The 19561-nt window shown below is 41.7% G+C and overlaps 1 protein-coding gene across 1 annotated transcript in view; it reads right to left on the reverse strand.

Moving 5' to 3' along the window:
- Positions 1-19561, reverse strand: part of EXOC4 (exocyst complex component 4) — a 438637-nt gene that overhangs the window by 377497 nt on the left and 41579 nt on the right. The window contains exons 4-5 of the mRNA XM_074538663.1: positions 8596-8780; positions 3658-3767 (exon numbers count right to left, since the gene is read on the reverse strand). Coding sequence (XP_074394764.1) covers positions 3658-3767; positions 8596-8780 — 295 coding nt within the window. The remainder of the gene's footprint in view (positions 1-3657; positions 3768-8595; positions 8781-19561) is intronic.

Here is a 19561-nt window from a genome sequence, read left to right on the forward strand (position 1 = left end):
GACTCCAAATTTTGGCATCTTCGCTGGGATGGGATGAATGAGTCAGTGCTTTAGAATGGCACCCATTAATATGCACAGACACTTTTGTTTCATCAATAAAAAAGCCAAAAGAACTTAAGTGACTACAGGCAGAAACAGCTTTTGCTATGCATAGGCATAAGTTTGAAATTCTCAGCTCGTTGTGCAGTCCTGGAAAAGGCTACTTTTAAATAAAATTACAGGGGAAAAAAAAAAAATCTACATAAGTACATTGTGCACTTGAAGCAGAACCATATGCACGTTTGATGCAGATCAAATGTTTTCTGTTAGAATCCACATCTTTGCCAGGCTGAGGGACACTTGCCCAGCACTTCAGGGAGTGATGCAGAGCACAAGGAGGAGCCAAGGAAGAGATTTTCTGGTGCATTGGGTGAGAACAGAAAGAAGAGATCTGCTAAATAAAAATATCAGGAGGGATCTCCTGCTTTGTTCCCCAGCTGTGAGGTGGGAGATCCCCATCAGCTCCATAATTTCAAATCTTTTGGGTTTTCTTACTATACAGAGGAGCAATATTTTAGGGGGAGGAAGTAGCAGACACTCTAAATATCACTCAAAAATTAGTATTTTAACATTTAAAGGGGTTGGAACTAGATGGTCTTTTAGATCCTGTCCAGCCCATATTATTCTATTTCCAGTGAGGCTGGTATTCAGGTTTTTGTGGTTTATTTCCTCAGTTCCTCAAAATCCTGTGATCTTTTGCAAGAAAACGGAACTGAACTTCCCACTGATCATAGAGCAGAACAGGAATTCTTGAGTTTCTCCCTCAGAATTTTCATATTTTCAATTTTCATCTATTTTCATTTTCTCTTCCAGATTTTGAATGAGCAGGCTGCAGTTTCCAGCTCTGGAAGTTTGTGATTCCTCAGAAACCTGCAGGACACAGAAAAACAGCCCCAGGCTCCGAGTTCCCAGCTGTGAGGTGGGAGATCCCCATCAGCTCCATAATTTCAGACCTTTTGGGTTTTCTTACTATACAGAAGAGCAATATTTTAGGGGGAGAAAGTAGCAGACACTCTAAATATCACTCAAAAATTAGTATTTTAACATTTAAAGGGGTTGGAACTAGGTGGTCTTTTAGTTCCAACTCATATTATTCTATTTCCAGTGAGGCTGGGATTCAGGTTTTTGTGGTTTATTTCCTCAGTTCCTCAAAATCCTGTGATCTTTTGCAAGAAAACTGAACTGAACTTCCCACTGATCACGGAGCAGAACAGGAATTCTTGAGTTTTTCCCTCAGAATTTTCAATTTTCATATATTTTCATTTTGTCCTCCAGATGCTGAGTGAGCAGGCTGCAGTTTCCAGCTCTGGAAGTTTGCGATTCCTCAGAAACCTGCCGGACACAGAAAAACAGCCCCAGGCTCCGAGTTCCCCAGCTGTGAGGTGGGAGATCCCCATCAGCTCCATAATTTCAGATCTTTTGGGTTTTATTACTATACAGAAGAGCAATATTTTAGAGGGAGGAAGTAGCAGACACTGTCAATATCACTGAAAAATGAGTATTTTAACATTTAGAGGGCTTGGAACTAGGTGGTCTTTTAGATCCCTTCCAACCCAAAGTATTCTATTTCCAGTGAGGCTGGGATTCAGGTTTTTGTGGTTTATTTCCTCAGTTCCTCAAAATCCTGTGATCTTTTGCAAGAAAATTGAACTGAACTTCCCACTGATCACGGAGAAAAACAGGAATTCTTGAGTTTCTCCCTCAGAGTTTTCATATTTTCAATTTTCATATCTTTTCATTTTCTCTTCCATATTTTGTGCAGTTTCCAGCTCTGGAAGTTTGTGACTCCTCCCAAACCTGCAGGACACAGAAAAACAGCCCCAGGCTCCAAGTTCCCCAGCTGTGAGGTGGGAGATCCCCATCAGCTCCATAATTTCAGACCTTTTGGGTTTTCTTACTATACAGAAGAGCAATATTTTAGGGGGAGAAAGTAGCAGACACTGTCAGTATCATTGAAAAATGAGTATTTTAACATTTAGAGGGGTTGGAACTAGGTGGTCTTTTCAATGTCTTCCAACCTAAACTATTCTATTTCCAGTGAGGCTGGGATTCAGGTTTTTGTGGTTTATTTCCTCAGTTCCTCAAAATCCTGTGATCTTTTGCAAGAAAACTGAACTGAACTTCCCACTGATCATGGAGAAAAACAGGAATTCTTGAGTTTCTCCCTCAGAGTTTTCATATTTTCAATTTTCATCTATTTTCATTTTCTCTTCCAGATTTTGAATGAGCAGGCTGCAGTTTCCAGCTCTGGAAGTTTGTGATTCCTCAGAAACCTGCAGGACACAGAAAAACAGCCCCAGGCTGCAAGTTCCCCAGCTGTGAGGTGGGAGATCCCCATCAGCTCCATAATTTCAGACATTTTGGGTTTTATTACTATACAGAAAAGCAATATTTTAGGGGGAGAAAGTAGCAGACACTGTCAATATCACTGAAAAATGAGTATTTTAACATTTTGAGGGCTTGGAACTAGGTGGTCTTTTAGTTCCAACTCATATTACTCTATTTCCAGTGAGGCTGGGATTCAGGTTTTTGTGGTTTATTTCCTCAGTTCCTCAAAATCCTGTGATCTTTTGCAAGAAAACTGAACTGAACTTCCCACTGATCATAGAGCAGAACAGGAATTCTTGAGTTTCTCCCTCAGAATTTTCATATTTTCAATTTTCATCTATTTTCATTTTCTCTTCCATATTTTGTGCAGTTTCCAGCTCTGGAAATTTGTGACTCCTCCCAAACCTGCAGGACACAGAAAAACAGCCCCAGGCTCCAAGAACCAGCCTGGCAGGAGCAGAGCTGAAGAACAAAACCCCTCCAGGAGCAGAAGATAAGAATAATCAGACAGAACAATCTGGGAGGCAAGTGTGACAGAACCAGAAACAAAAGGACAAAAGAATTAATGCAGAGAAGGAAATATTCTCTGCATTTGAGGCATACTGAAACAGTCAGGTTTGAAAAGGGGAAGAGACTGGAGGTCACTTTTGTATTATTCATCAAGGACAACCCCACTTATTAATCTCCTGAAACAATACAAAGATTAATTTCCCCTCTCTGCAGCCCTTCCAAAAGCTCAGACAAAAGCCCCCGGTGAAAAAGAGTTTTCCTTGCTGTTTGTTTCAGTAACAGGAATAAAAGATCAGCCCCAGATTATTCCTGTGTACAGCCAGACCTTTAGTCAAAGTTACAAAGCTCCCACAAGGAACAGATTTGACCTTTTGGCTCCCACACAATAAAAAACTTCAGTAATATCTCCACCAACCTGGCTGCCTGCAGTAAATAATGCTGAGGAAAGCACACAGAATGAACCCACTGCAAATCTCTGCTGCTCAAGAGATCAAGAACACCACCAAGGTGAGAACAGGCACAGGAAACTGAGCGTGTTTAAGAAGCTGGAGAGGGAAAAGATGATTTTCCATGAGGTAAAAAAAGCCAAGTTTTGCCACTGGACACAGCACCCACTCGTTCTGTGACACTGCAAAATCACCTCAAAGGTTTTTGTCTCCCCTGAGGCATGAGGGGATGATTTGTCTCCTCCTGCTCCAGCAAAATCAGGTGAAAATCTACAAATGAATACATATGGCTTAAATACTTATGAAATACTTATATAAATGCTTAAATACTCACTGCTGGAGCTTCCAGGAGTACTGAACTGGGAAGTCTCAAGGAATTTCCGAGGTGTGGATAAATTGGTGACATCCATCAGAGGCACAGGAGAGGAGTCTTTCACGAGAGACCTGTGGGAGGAAAAAGAATTAAAGCAAACAGATTATTATTATTTATAATATTTATTCACAACAAATATCCACTGATTCCTTACATTTTAAGCCTAAGAAACAGATTAAGCCTAATAGATGTTCCCATTTCCAGGCCTTCTGTCAACTTCTAATCCTCCAAACTTCTTTATTCCCTCCAGAAACCTCCACCCTTTTTTCCTGCCCTTTTTCCTGTTTTGACCCCACCCATGTACATCCCTTCCCAAATGAAACTTCTGACTCAAAAATTAAAAGATTTAAAAATTCACATCGTATTAGTTGCCAAAAATGTGTCCCCCTGCCCCAGCTGCTGGATGTGGCAGGGGGACACAGGCAAGAAATCATTTTTAGGGGAAAGAAATGTGGAAGGCTCCTACAATGGAGCTCAGGATGTTTGCTTAGAGGTCAAAATGCTCATGGAAATGGGAAAAAACAAGGGTTAAGGTTGGTATCCTGCAGAAGAACCACCGAAAGCAACCAGCCACCCTTGCTGCAAGAGCTGGTGTTATCAAATATCCACAATGTGCATCAGGAAAAGTGAAAAAAAGAGAATCCAGAGTGAGAGAAAAGTCCCCATAAAGCCACAAAATGCAGTTAATTAGCAGTCCCCCAGTCTGGGTACACCAAAGCTTTGTGGCTGTTTTTAATTAAGACGAGTAAGGAAGAGATTGATGACTTGCTAGCAACCCTCCTTCCTAGAAATTTCAATTTCAACCAATCCTTTCTTTCATAAATTCATTTGATGCAACTGGCTATCTTGCCTTGTATTTTTGGCATGCAGATTTTTATTCATTCTCATAATAAAATGTTGATTTATCTTTTCTTTGTATCTCTATCAAAGTGCTGGCTCCCCTTTGGCTCCCCACCTCTCCTACTGTGCAAAAATTATCTCCCAAAACTGCCTCTCTCTTTTCCAGACACTTTCTTCCTTCCCTGAAACAACTCAGAATTAGGAAATTCAGGGGAAAATGGCCTATATTAATTAAATTTTCAGTGACAACAGGCACCAAGCAGGTAAGAAGTTCCAACACCTTTAAAACACCTTGGAACACATCGAAACCAACACATTTCAGCTCAGACACTGAAGTATTGTGGCCTTCATCTCATCACATTGGTTGGGAGGCTTTTAAATTGTGGATATTTCCTAAAAAATGAGCAGCTTTTCCCTGACCTGAGCCTCATGAACATGACATTTGTAGGAGAGGGATAAGATCAGGAAAGGGAGAGAATGCACAGAGGAGCTGTGGGAAGCAGCAAAACCCCAACCAAAAAAAAGAGAAACGCTGAGAAAAGTGAAAGAAATGCAAACAAGCTTGGAGATGCATCAACAAATCTGAATTTTCTGCTCTCCAGAGCCACAGTGCTGAGGGATTTGCATGTGTCTTGGGCTGGAAATGGGGGTGTGTGTTCTATTTGCCATCTGTCAGAGGTGGGGCAGTTCTCTCTGTCCATGGGGCAGTTTTTGCTTTATCTCTCCCACAGCCAACCCTCCCTCCAGGAGATCTCTGCTGTCCATGGCCACTGAGTGTCCCTGCAGGGCTGATCCAATCCCAGCATCCCATGGGGAGATGCTCCGCCCAGGGGAGGAGCCAAGCATTCCTACCTGGATCCAATCTGAGCCTGGCACAGCACAGCAGCCTTTGCCCCCTGCATTGCCAGAGGAGCAGCTTTCTGCTGCCCTGCATGGCCAGAGGGAGCCCAGGCCCATCTGCAGCAGCCCTGGAGCTGCAGAGGAAAACTCCCCCCTTGTGCAGGATCCCTGCTGCAGCAGAGCCACAGCTGGCACTGCAGGGGTGCCACCACATTCCACAGAGAAAAGCAAGGCACAGTTCTTCCCAAGGATATTTCTGGGTTTCACATTCTCTGAACCGCAGAGAAAGGAAAAACAATTCTTATCATTTGCTGTGCCTGTGTTTGTGCCAAAGTAGAATGCAATATTGAGATGGGTTACCCACAGTGATGGTGTTTTGGTTCCTTGGCCTGCCAGGACCAGGTGTGTGTGTGTGTCAGGACTGTTGGTGACAGTCACAGATTCTGTGCAGTGTGTGCAGAGCTGAGTGCTTGGCAGATCCAGTTTAGATGTAATGTAATATAGTATAGAATAATATAGTATAATAAAGTAATTAATTAGCATTCTGATATCCACGGAGTCCTCCTCATCATTCTCTGCCCTCAGTGGGGGTTCCCTGTAAATTTGGTACAGGAGGGCTGAGCCCCCATGGAATGGGACTGTGCCATCACCCTGACCCACAGGCTGGCAGCTCCTGCTCTCACTCTGGCAGTGGTGTTTTGTACTATTACATTTGTATTTTTATATTTTCTTTTAATTTCTTTTTCCTAATAAAAAAACTGTTATTCCTACTCTTGTATCTTTGCATGAGAGCTCCTTAATTTCAAAAATTATAATAATTCAGAGGGAGGGGGTTTACATTTTCCATTTCAGGAGAGGCTCCTGCCTTCCTCAGCAGACACCTGGCTTTTCAAACCAAGACAGACTGCCACCAATACTGACCCACAGGCTGTCAGGTAATTTCTGACTCTGGCAGTGTTTTTTATACTATTATATTTGTATTTTAATTTTACTAGTAAACTCTTATTCCTATTCCCACATCTTTGCCTGAGAGCTCCTTAATTTCAAAATTATAATAATTCAGAGGGAGGGGTTTTGCATTCTCCATTTTAGAGGAGGCTTCTGCCTTCCTTAGCAGTTCTTTTCAATCCAAGACAGATTGCACTAATACCCTGACCCATAGGGTGTCAGGTAATTTCTGATTCTGTCAATTGTTTTTTGTACTATTGCATTTGTATTTTAATTTTCCCTAATAAAGAACTGTTATTCCTGCTCCCATATCTTTGCCTGAGAGCCCCTTAATTTCAAATTTATAATAATTCAGAGGGAGGGGGGGTTTGCATTTTCCATTTCAGGACAGGCTCCTGCCTTCCTTAGCAGACATCTGTCAGTTCAAACCAGGAGAGATTGCCACCAATACCCTGACCCATAGGTTGTTAGGTAATTTCTGACTCTGTCAGGTTTTTTTTGTACTATTATATTTGTATTTTAATTTTCCTAGTAAACTCTTGTTCCTGCTCCCAAGAGAGGAGAAAGAGCCCCTTAATTTCAAAATTATAACAATTTGGAGGGAAGGGGTTTGCATTCTCCATTTTAGGGGAGGCTCCTGGCTCCCTCAGCAGACACCTGGCTTTCCAAACCAAGACGGATTGCCACCAATACCCTGACTCACAGGGTATATATAAATTATATATATAAATTTATATATATAAATTTCTGACTCTGTCAGTGATTTTTTTGTACTATTATATTTTGTACTATTATATTTGTACTATTATATTTGTATTTTAATTTTCCTCTAAAAGAACTGCTATTCCCGCTCCCATATCTTTGCCTGAGAGCCCCTTAACTTCAGAATTTTAACAATTTGGAGGGAGGGGGTTTACATTCTCCATTTCAGGGGAGGCTCCTGGCTTCCTCAGCAGACACCTGGCTTTCCAAACCAAGACAGATTGCCATCAATACCCTGACCCACAGAGTGTCAGGTAATTTCTGATTCTGTCAGGTTTTTTTTGTACTATTATATTTGTATTTTAATTTTCCTATAAAAGAACTGCTATTCCCGCTCCCATATCTTTGCCTGAGAGCCCCTTAACTTCAGAATTATAACATTTTGGAGGGAGGGGGTTTAGAGTTTCCATTTCAGGGGAGGCTCCTGCCTCCCTCAGCAGACACCTGGCTTTCCAAACCAAGACAGATTGCCACCAATACCAAATTACCAGGTTGTCAGGTAATTTCTGACTCTGTCAGGTTCTTTTTGTACTATTATATTTGTATTTTCATTTTCCCATAAAAGAACTGCTATTCCCGCTCCCATATCTTTGCCTGAGAGCCCCTTAACTTCAGAATTATAACAATTTGGAGGGAGGGGGTTTAGAGTTTCCATTTCAGGGGAGGCTCCTGGCTCCCTCAGCAGACACCTGGCTTTCCAAACCAAGACAGATTGCCATCAATACCCTGACCCACAGAGTGTCAGGTAATTTCTGACTCTGTCAGGTTCTTTTTGTACTATTATATTTGTATTTTAATTTTCCTATAAAAGAACTGCTATTCCCGCTTCCATATCTTTGCCTGAGAGCCCCTTAACTTCAGAATTATAACAATTTGGAGGGAGGGGGTTTAGAGTTTCCATTTCAGGGGAGGCTCCTGCCTCCCTCAGCAGACACCTGGCTTTCCAAACCAAGACGGATTCCCACCAATACTGACCCACAGGCTGTCAGGTAATTTCTGACTCTGTCAGGTTTTTTTTGTACTATTTGTATTTTAATTTTCCTATAAAAGAACTGTTATTCCTGCTCCCATATCTTTGCCTGAGAGCCCCTTAACTTCAGAATTATAACAATTTGGAGGGAGGGGGTTTAGAGTTCCAATTTCAGGGGAGGCTCCTGGCTCCCTCAGCAGACACCTGGCTTTCCAAACCAAGATGGATTGCCACCAATACCCTGACTCACAGAGTATATATAAATTATAGATATAAATTTATATATATAAATTTCTGACTCTGTCAGTGATTTTTTTGTACTAATATATTTGTATTTTAATTTTCCTATAAAAGAACTGCTATTCCCGCTCCCATATCTTTGCCTGAGAGCCCCTTAACTTCAGAATGATAACAATTTGGAGGGAGAGGGTTTAGAGTTTCCATTTCAGGGGAGGCTCCTGCCTCCCTCAGCAGACTCCTGGCTTTCCAGACCCAGACCCAGGGCAGAGATGCACTTTGGGGTGTCGGGGGTGTCGCACCCGAGGCGGGCTCTGGCGCGGCCGCGCTGCCCCACGCGGTTGGTGGAGCGGATGTAGAGGTGCCGGTGCAGCTCGTCGATCAGCACCAGGTGCAGGTTCATCTTCTTGCTGTGCAGCTCCAGCCTCAGGTCGCTCAGCCCCTCCACCTGCAGGAGGGGACCCTCCAGGGAATCCACTGCTGACACCTGGGGGGAAAACAGGGGACAGTATTTACACATCCATTCATTCAACTCTCGCCATCATTTCATTCCATTTTGCAATTTTCTGTGACAATCATAATTTCTGAAAAATCCCTTTGCCCAGGATTTCTTCTCCTGGGAAGCTGAGGAGCCTCAGAGAAAAAGGAAAACAATATTGTCTCATTTGCTTCTCCTGTGTTTGGCTGCTTTGGGATGTGGTTGGAGATTGTTTATCCAACTGGTGATTGTTTCATTGGTTTCATGGGAATTGTTTTGACTTAATGACCAATCAGAGCCAAGCTGTGTCAGGACTCTGAAAGGAGTCACAAGTTTTCATTATTATCTTTTAGCCTTCTGTCTGTATCCTTTCTGTATTCTTTAGAATAGTTTAGTTTAGTGTTCTTTAATATAATATAGCATCATAAAATAATAAATTAGCCTTCTGAGAACATGGAGTCAGAGTCATCATTCCTTGTCACAGACATCTTTTATGAAAAATCCTTTCCTTAGGATTTTTCCTCCTGAGAAGCTGAGAGGCCTCAGGAACAAAATGTAAACAATGATTATCTGCTGCTGTGGAATGCAACAGGTGCATCTGGGATTGGTCTTGTGTGGTTGTTTCTAATTAATGGCCAATCACAGTCAGCTGGCTCGGACAGAGAGCCGAGCCACAAACCTTTGTTATCATTCTTTCCTGTTCTATTCTTAGCTAGCCTTCTGATGAAATCCTTTCTTCTATTCTTTTAGTATAGTTTTAATGTAATATATATCATAAAATAATAAATCAGCCTTCTGAAACATGGAGTCAGATCCTTGTCCCTTCCCTTAACCTGGGACCCCTGTGAACGCCTTCACAATTCCTCCCTTTGTCTGGGAACCCCACAAATACAATAATTTTCCTCCTGGATCAGGGGAAGGTCTGAATCCCAGGATGATTTTAGCCTTAAAACTCTTCTACAGCAGAAAACCTTGAAGTAATATTTTAATATTTCTTTATTTTTATTCCCAAATAAATTATATAGAAGGGTCCGACATCCAAATAAATCAGATTGAATGTGCAGCCTTCAAATATGAAGCGTATGTATAAAACAAGTTAGTGAAGACACAGTTCTTAAATAAAAATCAAAGCATGGTTTATCCCCAAATAAGAGGATTATTAAGTAGAAAAGTGTTAGAAGAAGATAGTGACAATGCTGTTTGATGGTTGCTATTCTTTCCATTACACAGACACCAAAAAAAAACCCCCATTATTCCAAATTCAGCAAATGGGGAGAAAATGGCTTAAATTTAATTTGTTTAAACTCATGCCTGAAAAAGCTTAGGAGACCTCATCCTTCAGTCTGCACAAGGGCTATGTCCTGTGGCTACACCATTTGAATATATGAAATAATGACCAGCTGACATCACTGAAATTCCCTAATTTTCTTTTCCATCCTAAAAATAAACGTGAACAAAACCCAAACACACACAAAACCCACCAGGAACGACAAATCAGTGCCCAAAAGCAACACTCTCCCTGTGCATCCCTCCCAGTTGGTTTTCTATTTACCAGAGATTTCCAGTTCCTAATAAATAAATTATGGCATCCCTCTGCAGCTTCCAAACTCTCAGTGCTGATGTTGTAAGAAACTGGAAAGAGCATGTTTGGCACGCAGAGGTTTAAAATAAAATTTAAAAACCCATTCCCTGCTAACTGAGGGTGCTGTCAGTGAAATAAGACATTTGCTTGCACTTCAGGGTCTGGGTTCAGAACAAACCCGTCAACCAAACATTAAAAATTAAAAGCAAAGATGCAGCGAGCAGCCAGCCCAGCCCAGGGCTGCTCCCTCAGTACCAGTAAATATTAACTCTGCTGAAAGAACATCCATCACCAGAGTACTCCTTTGCTGGCCTCCAAGCCCAGAAAAACTTGGAAATCTTTCCCTTATCCATGGGACAGCCAAGCTTTTTATAATAATTTTTACATCTCCTCATTTGCCACATTACACTGTGCTTCTTCCTTCCCAGTATCCATCTGGGAACAGTTGGGAAAGTTTGGCCATCACACATCATAAACCACCCCAAAAATTATGGAAAAACCCAATTTCCTTCTCTCCAGAGGAGGTGGCAGAGCTCACCCAAGTGGAGGAGCTCAGCAGAGACCATGTGGGAAACTCAGGCAGAAATGGAAATGAGAATTCCTCTCCTCTTCCTTTGGTATGATTCCCCAAATTTCCCCATTCGAAAGGCATCCTACTGAAAGAACATCCATCACCAGAGTATTCCTTTGCTGGCCTCCAAGCCCAGAAAAACTTGGAATATCCATGGGACAGCCAAGCTTTTTATATTCATTTTTACATCTCCTCATTTGCCACATTACACTGTGCTTCTTCCTTCCCAGTATCCATCTGGGAACAGTTGGGGAAGTTTGGCCATCACACATCATAAACCACCCCAAAAATGATGGAAAAACCCAATTTCCTTCTCTCCAGAGATGGCAGAGCTCACCCAAGAGACCATGTGGGAAACTCAGGCAGAAATGGAAATGTGAATTCCTCTCTTCTGTCTTTGGCAGGTGGGGATTATTCCCCAAATTTCCCCATTCCAAAGGCACTCTACTAAAAGAACATCCATCACCAGAGTATTCCTTTGCTGGCCTCCAAGCCCAGAAAAACTTGGAATGTCCATGGGACAGCCAAGCTTTTTATATTAATTTTTACATCTCCTCACTGTCCATCTTCTTCCTTCCCAGTATCCATCTGGGAATAGTTACGGATGTTTGGCCATCACACATCATAAACCACCCCAAAAATGTTGGAAAAACCCAATTTCCTTCTCCCCAGAGGAGATGGCAGAGCTCACAGGAGTGAGGAGCTCAGCAGACACCACATGGGAAACTCAGGCAGAAATGGAAATGTGAATTCCTCTCTTCTGTCTTTGGCAGGTGGGGATTATTCCCCAAATTTCCCCATTCCAAAGGCACTCTACTGAAAGAACATCCATCACCAGAGTACTCCTTTGCTGGCCTCCAAGCCCAGAAAAACTTGCAATATCCATGAACAGCCAAGCTTTTTATATTAATTTTTAAATCTCCTCACTGTCCATCCTCTTCCTTCCCAGTATCCATCTGGGAATAGTTAGGGATGTTTGGCCATCACACATCATAAAACCACCCCAAAAATGATGGGAAATCAATTTCCTTCTCCCCAGAGGAGGTGGCAGAGCTCACCCAAGTGGAGGAGCTCAGCAGAGACCATGTGGGAAACTCAGGCAGAAATGGAAATGTGAATTCTCTCCTCTTCCTTAGGTATTATTCCCCAAATTTCCCCATTCCAAAGGCACTCTACTGAAAGAACATCCATCACCAGAGTACTCCTTTGCTGGCCTCCAAGCCCAGAAAAACTTGCAATATCCATGAACAGCCAAGCTTTTTATATTAATTTTTAAATCTCCTCACTGTCCATCCTCTTCCTTCCCAGTATCCATCTGGGAATAGTTAGGGATGTTTGGCCATCACACATCATAAAACCACCCCAAAAATGATGGGAAATCAATTTCCTTCTCCCCAGAGGAGGTGGCAGAGCTCACCCAAGTGGAGGAGCTCAGCAGAGACCATGTGGGAAACTCAGGCAGAAATGGAAATGTGAATTCTCTCCTCTTCCTTAGGTATTATTCCCCAAATTTCCCCATTCCAAAGGCACCCTACTGAAAGAACATCCATCACCAGAGTACTCCTTTGCTGGCCTCCAAGCCCAGAGAAACTTGGAATATCCATGGGACAGCCAAGCTTTTTATATTAATTTTTAAATCTCCTTGCCACACTACACTGTCCATCCTCTTTCTTTCCCTTATCCATCTGGGAACATCAAACACAATAAAACCACCCCAAAGATGATGGAAAAACTCAATTTCTTTGCCCCAGAGGAGATGGCAGAGCTCACAGGAGTGGAGGAGCTCAGCAGAGACCATGTGGGAAACTCAGGCAGAAATGGAAATGTGAATTCTCTCCTCTTCCTTAGGTATTATTCCCCAAATTTCCCCATTCCAAAGGCACTCCACTGAAAGAACATCCATCACCAGAGTACTCCTTTGCTGGCCTCCAAGCCCAGAAAAACTTGGAATATCCATGGGACAGCCAAGCTTTTTATATTAATTTTTACATCTCCTCACTGTCCATCCTCTTCCTTCCCAGTATCCATCTGGGAATAGTTAGGGATGTTTGGCCATCACACATCATAAACCACCCCAAAAATGATGGAAAAATTCAATTTCCTTCTCTCCAGAGGAGATGGCAGAGCTCACCCAAGTGGAGGAGCTCAGCAGGCACCATGTGGAAAAAAATGGAAATGTGAATTCCTCTCCTCTTCCTTTTACAGGTGGGGATTATTCCCCAAATTTCCCCATCCCAAAAGCACTTGAATTCCCCCAATTGCTTCAGGGAAGCTACAGCTGCCCTGGGAGTGGACCAAAAATCCCACCAGAGCAAGCATCAGGAGCAATTTTAATAATTTGTCCTACTGAGAAACTGAGAGATGAAGAAGCAGCCAGAAAAGAAGAGAAATCCAGAGCAAAATGACATTAAAAAATTCCAAGACATCCAGGAAAAGTTTTCTCTGAAACACAAAGAATGGAGAATTTAAATTTTCCACTCGGCTCTGTTTTTGTCTTGCCAGTTCCTAACTAGTTCATTGCTCACCAAAAAGATTAAGGCTAAAATAAAGCTCTCAAGGACATCTTAAAAAAAATAAAAACTGAATATTCATCCATTTATTATACTCATGTTCATGGAAGTCAAAGGAAGGTCTCCAGCTGGTTTAGATGGCAATAGAAATATTATGCTAAAATTCAAACTAAATATTTTTCCTTTCTGCAGTTTGGCTTACAGAAAGATGATTTAGGTCAGGCAACAAAGCAGCACCCAAGTTTATATTCCAAAATAAAGAATTTGAGATTAAAACCTTTGTGTGCTGGATAAACCAGCCCAGAACAGCATAAGTGACTAAAACGAAGCAAAAACATCAATAAAAAAATGCACAAAATTAAATATACACTAAAGGCAGATCAACAGTGGAACTTTAGAGGGAACTTTTTTGACTTTATGGCCCCACTCAGCTCCTAAAACACCAAAATTTGGATTATGCAAGAGATGCCAATCAGCTTTCCCTGGTTTTTAACCCTCCCATCCAAAAGCACTAAAAGATGTGGAATGGGATAGAGAGAGGAAGAGTTATCCTGCAAGACTCCAGTTAATACTGATAAGGGAAAAAAGAAAATAAAACATGGAAATGAGATGTACAGAAGGACTAAAGTGGTTCCAGGCTCCAGAAAAAGCAGCTGATGGTCATTCCTGGCTCTTCTTCCTACACACACAGCTCCGTTAAATGGAAATAAAGTGATTTTTGTTTGTTTTTCTGCAGGGGGATCCCAGCATTGTGGGGAAAAAAAAACTGCTTTACAATGAGTAAATTGTACCAAAAGAACGGGCAGTGCCCACCAGCACCTCCTTTAATTCCTGAATTCAGCTCTCTCTCCCACTGAAACACACAATAAGTGCAATTTAGTCAAACACTAATTAAAATATTGGCCTGGATTAGCAGAGAATTTGGCTTAGATGATCTGATAGCAATTCCTGATGTTCAAATCTCCTTATCTCTCTCTGCTTATTAGTACCTACAATGGGCAAAGGCCCTTTAGGAAACAGAGATGAAATAAAGCTGAAAAAAGAGCTGTGCTTTGTAGAAGCTAAAAATTGCAAGTTTACAGAAAATAACCATGGCACCAGCACCATTAGGCAGCTTGTTTAAAGGTCACAGGCAGTTTAGAGCAGGGTTTAATTGCCTTAAAAAGAAAACACAGCTAAACACTTGCTCAGTGGAAGAGGAAATTTGGAAGGGTTTAATTCAGCATTTTACAACAAATGAGAACCGAAGTGTTAACAAGGTATTTGTCAAAATTCTTTCTTTCCTGACTTCAGCCAGAGTTTCCCAGTCTGCTTACAGTGAAATCTCTTTATTCCCTCAAGGGTTCTGCTGAGCCCCCACAGGCCTGGAAGTGAGCAGAGATAAAGAGAAAAGTTTCTTTTTTTTCCATCAAAATAATGACAGAATCATAAAATCATGGAATCATGGAATGGTTTGGGTTGGAAGGGACATTAAAAATCACCCAGTCCCCATGGGCAGGGACACTTTTTGCTGTCCCAGGTTGCTCCAAACCTCATCCAGCCTGGCCTTGGGCACTTCCAGGGATCAGGAATCCACAACTTCTCTGGGCAAGCTGTGCCAGGGCCTCACCACCCTCACAGGGAGGAATTCCTTCCTCAATTATTAATTATTAAGGAATTCCTCCCTCAATTATTAATTATTTTACTAGAAAACAAAATCCTTTCTGATAGGAAACCAGTCTATTTTGAATTTGGACAATAGATATGAAAACATGAACACAGAACTGAGAAAGGTTTAAAGAAAACAATGTGGTGGGTCATAATTTGAGATAAAAAGAAGTTGTACATAAACACAATCTGACAAAAGGGAAAAAGCTGAGCCCTCAGGCCTGAAAGTGAGCAGACATAAAGAGAAAAGTTTCTTTTTTTTTTTTCAGAGAGGGGGAAAAAACCAAAATAATGATAGAATTGTAAAATCATGGAATGGTTTGGGTTGGAAGGGACATTAAAAATCACCCAGTCCCCATGGGCAGAGACACTTTTTGCTGTCCCAGGTTGCTCCAAACCTCATCCAGCCTGGCCTTGGGCACTTCCAGGGATCAGGAATCCACAACTTCTCTGGAAGGGATAAGGAATCCACAACTTTTTCTGGGGCAAGCTGTGCCAGGGCCTCACCACCCTCACAGGGAGGAATTCCTCCCTCAATTATTAATTATTATTAAGGAATTCCTCCCTCAATTATTAATTATTTTACTAGAAAACAAAATCCTTTCTGATAGGACACCAGTCTATTCTGAATTTGGACAATAGATATGAAAGCATGAACACAGAACTGAGAAAGAGGAAACAACGTGGTGGGTGATAATTTGAGATAAAAAAAACATTGTAGAAACACAATGTGACAAAAAGGCTGAGCCCTCAGGCCTGGAAGAGCAGAGATAAAGAGAAAAGTGTCTTTATTTTTTTTCAGAGAGTAGGAAAAAACCAAAATAATGACAGAATTTTAAAATCATGGAATGGTTTGGGTTGGAAGGGACATTAAAAATCACCCAGTCCCCACGGGCAGGGACACTTTTTGCTGTCCCAGGTTGCTCCAAACCTCATCCAGCCTGGCCTTGGGCACTTCCAGGGATCAGGAATCCACAACTTCTCTGGGCAAGCTGTGCCAGGGCCTCACCACCCTCACAGGGAGGAATTCCTCCCTCAATTATTAATTATTTTACTAGAAAACAAAATCCTTTCTGATAGGAAACCAGTCTATTCTAAATTTGGATAACAGATATAAAAACACACAACTGAGAAAGGTTTAGAGAAAAGAATGTTGTGGGTCATATTTGAGATTAATAAAAACGTTGTACACCAACACAATCTGACAAAAGGGAAAAAGCTGAGCCCTCAGAATAAAAGAGTAAATAAATAAGCAACAACCCAGAAGGTTGCAGCTGCCTGGTGGTGAATACAACAATGCTGACATTTAAAAGGAGAATTGATCTGCTGCTTTTACAAGGGACTCGCTTTCACAAGGTACAGGAAAGGAAAATGACTAAAAACCTGCAGAAATAAATGTAGGCAGATCTAAACAAGCAGGTCACTGAATTCCATTTGCAGGAGATAAGGACTGAGCCTGCAAACAGGAATGTCCTCACCCTGCAGCTCTGGGGACTTGGAGGGGGCAGAGAGACAGAGTAGGGATCCATCCTGAATTAGGTGAAGTGTCTGACAATGGTGAAAAGTCTGTGAGGCCAAAGCTGAGGGAAAAACTCGGTGAAAAGTCTGTGAGGCCAAAGCTGAAGGAAAAACTCGCATGCCGAGACACCAAGGAGACAGAGAAAGAAAAACAGAAAAGACCACGAGGTCAATTTGCCCCGACCTAGAAATTCCTTTGATAAAGAAGAACTGGTGCTAAATGTAATGCGGGATGAATATGTATGAATTTATTGTGAAGATGTATGCATATGCATTTGGAAGGGGGATAAAAGGAGGTCTGAGATCTTCAGGGGTACGCATGCCTTTTGAGGAGAATTTTCTCTGTGTGCGTCCAGCGCCGTAAATAAACATCCCGAGCTTTACAACTTTTATAAAGTTGTGAGGTTTCTTCTTTTCTCCGCAAAACAGCAGAGAGACACAAGAGCCACAAATTCGTGGAACAGAATCCCCAGAGCAGCCCCTGGTCCCTGGAAATGTCCAAAGAAAGGTTGGGCAGGCCTTGGAGCAGCCTGGGATGGTGGGAGGTCTGTCATGGTAGGGGTGGCACTGGGTGGGATTTAAGGTCCCTTCCCACCCAAACCTGTGAACCAAAGTGCTGTGATTTTGGACAAAGCCCAAAATCAAAAATTTTGTGACCCAGAGATGGGGCAACTAAAATAACTTATGAAATAAACTGAATTTCATGTTATTATAACATTTACTGTCACAGTTACAATATTACTGATAGTGCTTTATGCACTTCACTGTACACAACTGATAAACAAAGCCATCAAACAAGGTTTTTCTGCTGAAGAGAGAGGAGGAAATGTGGGAAATTTAGAGAATTCTCAATGCCTGACAGAGAGCTCACACCTGTGTGCAAACTTTGAGATGGGAAATGCTGAGTTAGAAATGCCCTGGAATGGGACAGACATTGCTGAGAGAGAAATGGAACTGGAAACAAGTTCCAAAGGCTGGCCTTGGAAATAAGACTGGAATTTTGGAGAAATAGAACTGGGAGAGATGCATTGTAGGAGCCACCAGGGGTAATTTTAGGTGATTGGCATTTAAAACATTTACAGCAAGATCACAGACCAAGAAACACTTACAAAGTCTTGTAAGTAAAAAATAATTGGCTTCTGATTGTGATGGGGTGAATGATAACATCTGTATTGTCTCACCCTTCACATGAGACTGGAAATGGAATAAAAAAATTTTAAACACCTCTCAGCTGCCCCATGTCTGAGTCAGAAATGGGACTAATCCAACAGCAGCAAGAAACACTGCCAGGTGCCACCAAATTCCTGTGCCACCCCATCCCTGTGCCACCCACTGCCTGGCACAGCAGCGTGACAGATTGAGCAAAAGCCATGGAAAAAGCAGCTTGAGAAAAGGGAGGGGAATAAATAAAGCAGTTGTACCTGGAGAGCAGTGAGAAAATGTTTACTTCAGCAGGGTTTGTTTGTGTTCTCTGTTTTTACCCACCTCAAACCTCCAAACCACTCCTAAGTTTATTAGCAATAAAATAAGCAAGGAGCTCCTGAATTTAAGGCTGCAAAATCCCCACATTTTTGATGGACAATGCAGGGAATCACAGAATGGTTGGAATCACAGAATTCCAAAAACCCAAAGCTTGTGAAGCCCTCACAGCCTCCACTGCTGGCAACGCTTACCAAGCACATGATTAAACCTGCTTTAAATTGCATTTATATCCTTTCATTCCAACCTTGACAAGTTTTATCAAGGTTGTGGTTTTAATTCCAATATCTTTTGGATATCATGGTTTTCAATTCCAGTATCTTTTGGCTATATCTTTTGGATTTAATATCTTTTAATTCCAACCTTGACACAAGTTTTATCAAGGCTATCAAGTTTTCTCACGGCTGTGTTTCATCTGTAGATTTGTTGCAGTGTTTTGGTTGCAAAGTGAATCAGGATGAAGGTGAAAAGTGATGGCCTTTGAGGATGGGCCAGCCAAATCATGGGATACAAGGAAAACTTAAAAAATAATAAATTCAAGGGTTGGGAATTGTCTGGTACCAAATTGCCACAGCACAGTGTGAGGTGGCATCAAAACAAATCAGTGAATGGGAATTATTAAGATGATCCTAAACTTTAAAACCACCCTGGTGATCCTAAAGCAAAGAGTCTTCAGGTAAAATCATGAAAAAGAGGAAAAGGACAGAGGTCAGTGATGATACTCCTGAAAATTGCTGATATTCCTCAAAACAGGAAAAGGAGCAAAGGAACCCAGGGGATGAGGATTAGTGAGGAGCTGGGTGGATATTCAGGTGAGGGAAGAAATTGCTCCCAGTTTTGTTCACCTTTCAAATTTTTGTAAGAATCAACAAGCAAAAAGCAAAGAAAGAGCTGTAAATGATGATTTTGGTTCTTTTGCAATGTTTTGGGAAGAGCTGAACTCACTCCATGGCATGAAAGGATTTGTGAGCAAATGAAGCACAAAAAGGGGGGGACTGACACACATGACTGAAGCTGAGAGGGTTGGAAAATCACTTTGGAAGATTCTGAGCTACAAACACACAAAAAGTGCTCAGATTGCAGGAAAACAGCTCATCCTGGGACAAGCAAACTGATCTGAAGAGGAAAGGAGAGAAAAAAAATATAGAAATAAAATAAAAGTGTTATTTTGGACAAACCTGGCTGAAACACCTTAACACAAAGGACAAACAGCTTTAATTTCTCTCAAGTGATCCAATGGCAATGACCAAACACTGTTTTCCCTCTGCCAACTTTTAAATATTTATAAAATTATGTTCCTCACTTGCTGTCCTTTCCTCCAGCTAGAGAAATTTAATTCTTTTGCATTTGCCTCAGTCACCCATCAATCATTCCCCTTCCTCCTCCACTCCTGTAATTCATCAATGTCTTTCTAGCAACAAAGTGCTGGAACCAAAAGTGGAGCTCAGGGAAGAGAGGGGCTAAAAACAAGAGGTTTATCCAA

Source organism: Zonotrichia albicollis, chromosome 4, assembly GCF_047830755.1.
Source record: "Zonotrichia albicollis isolate bZonAlb1 chromosome 4, bZonAlb1.hap1, whole genome shotgun sequence".
NCBI classification, from domain to species: Eukaryota; Metazoa; Chordata; class Aves; order Passeriformes; family Passerellidae; genus Zonotrichia; species Zonotrichia albicollis.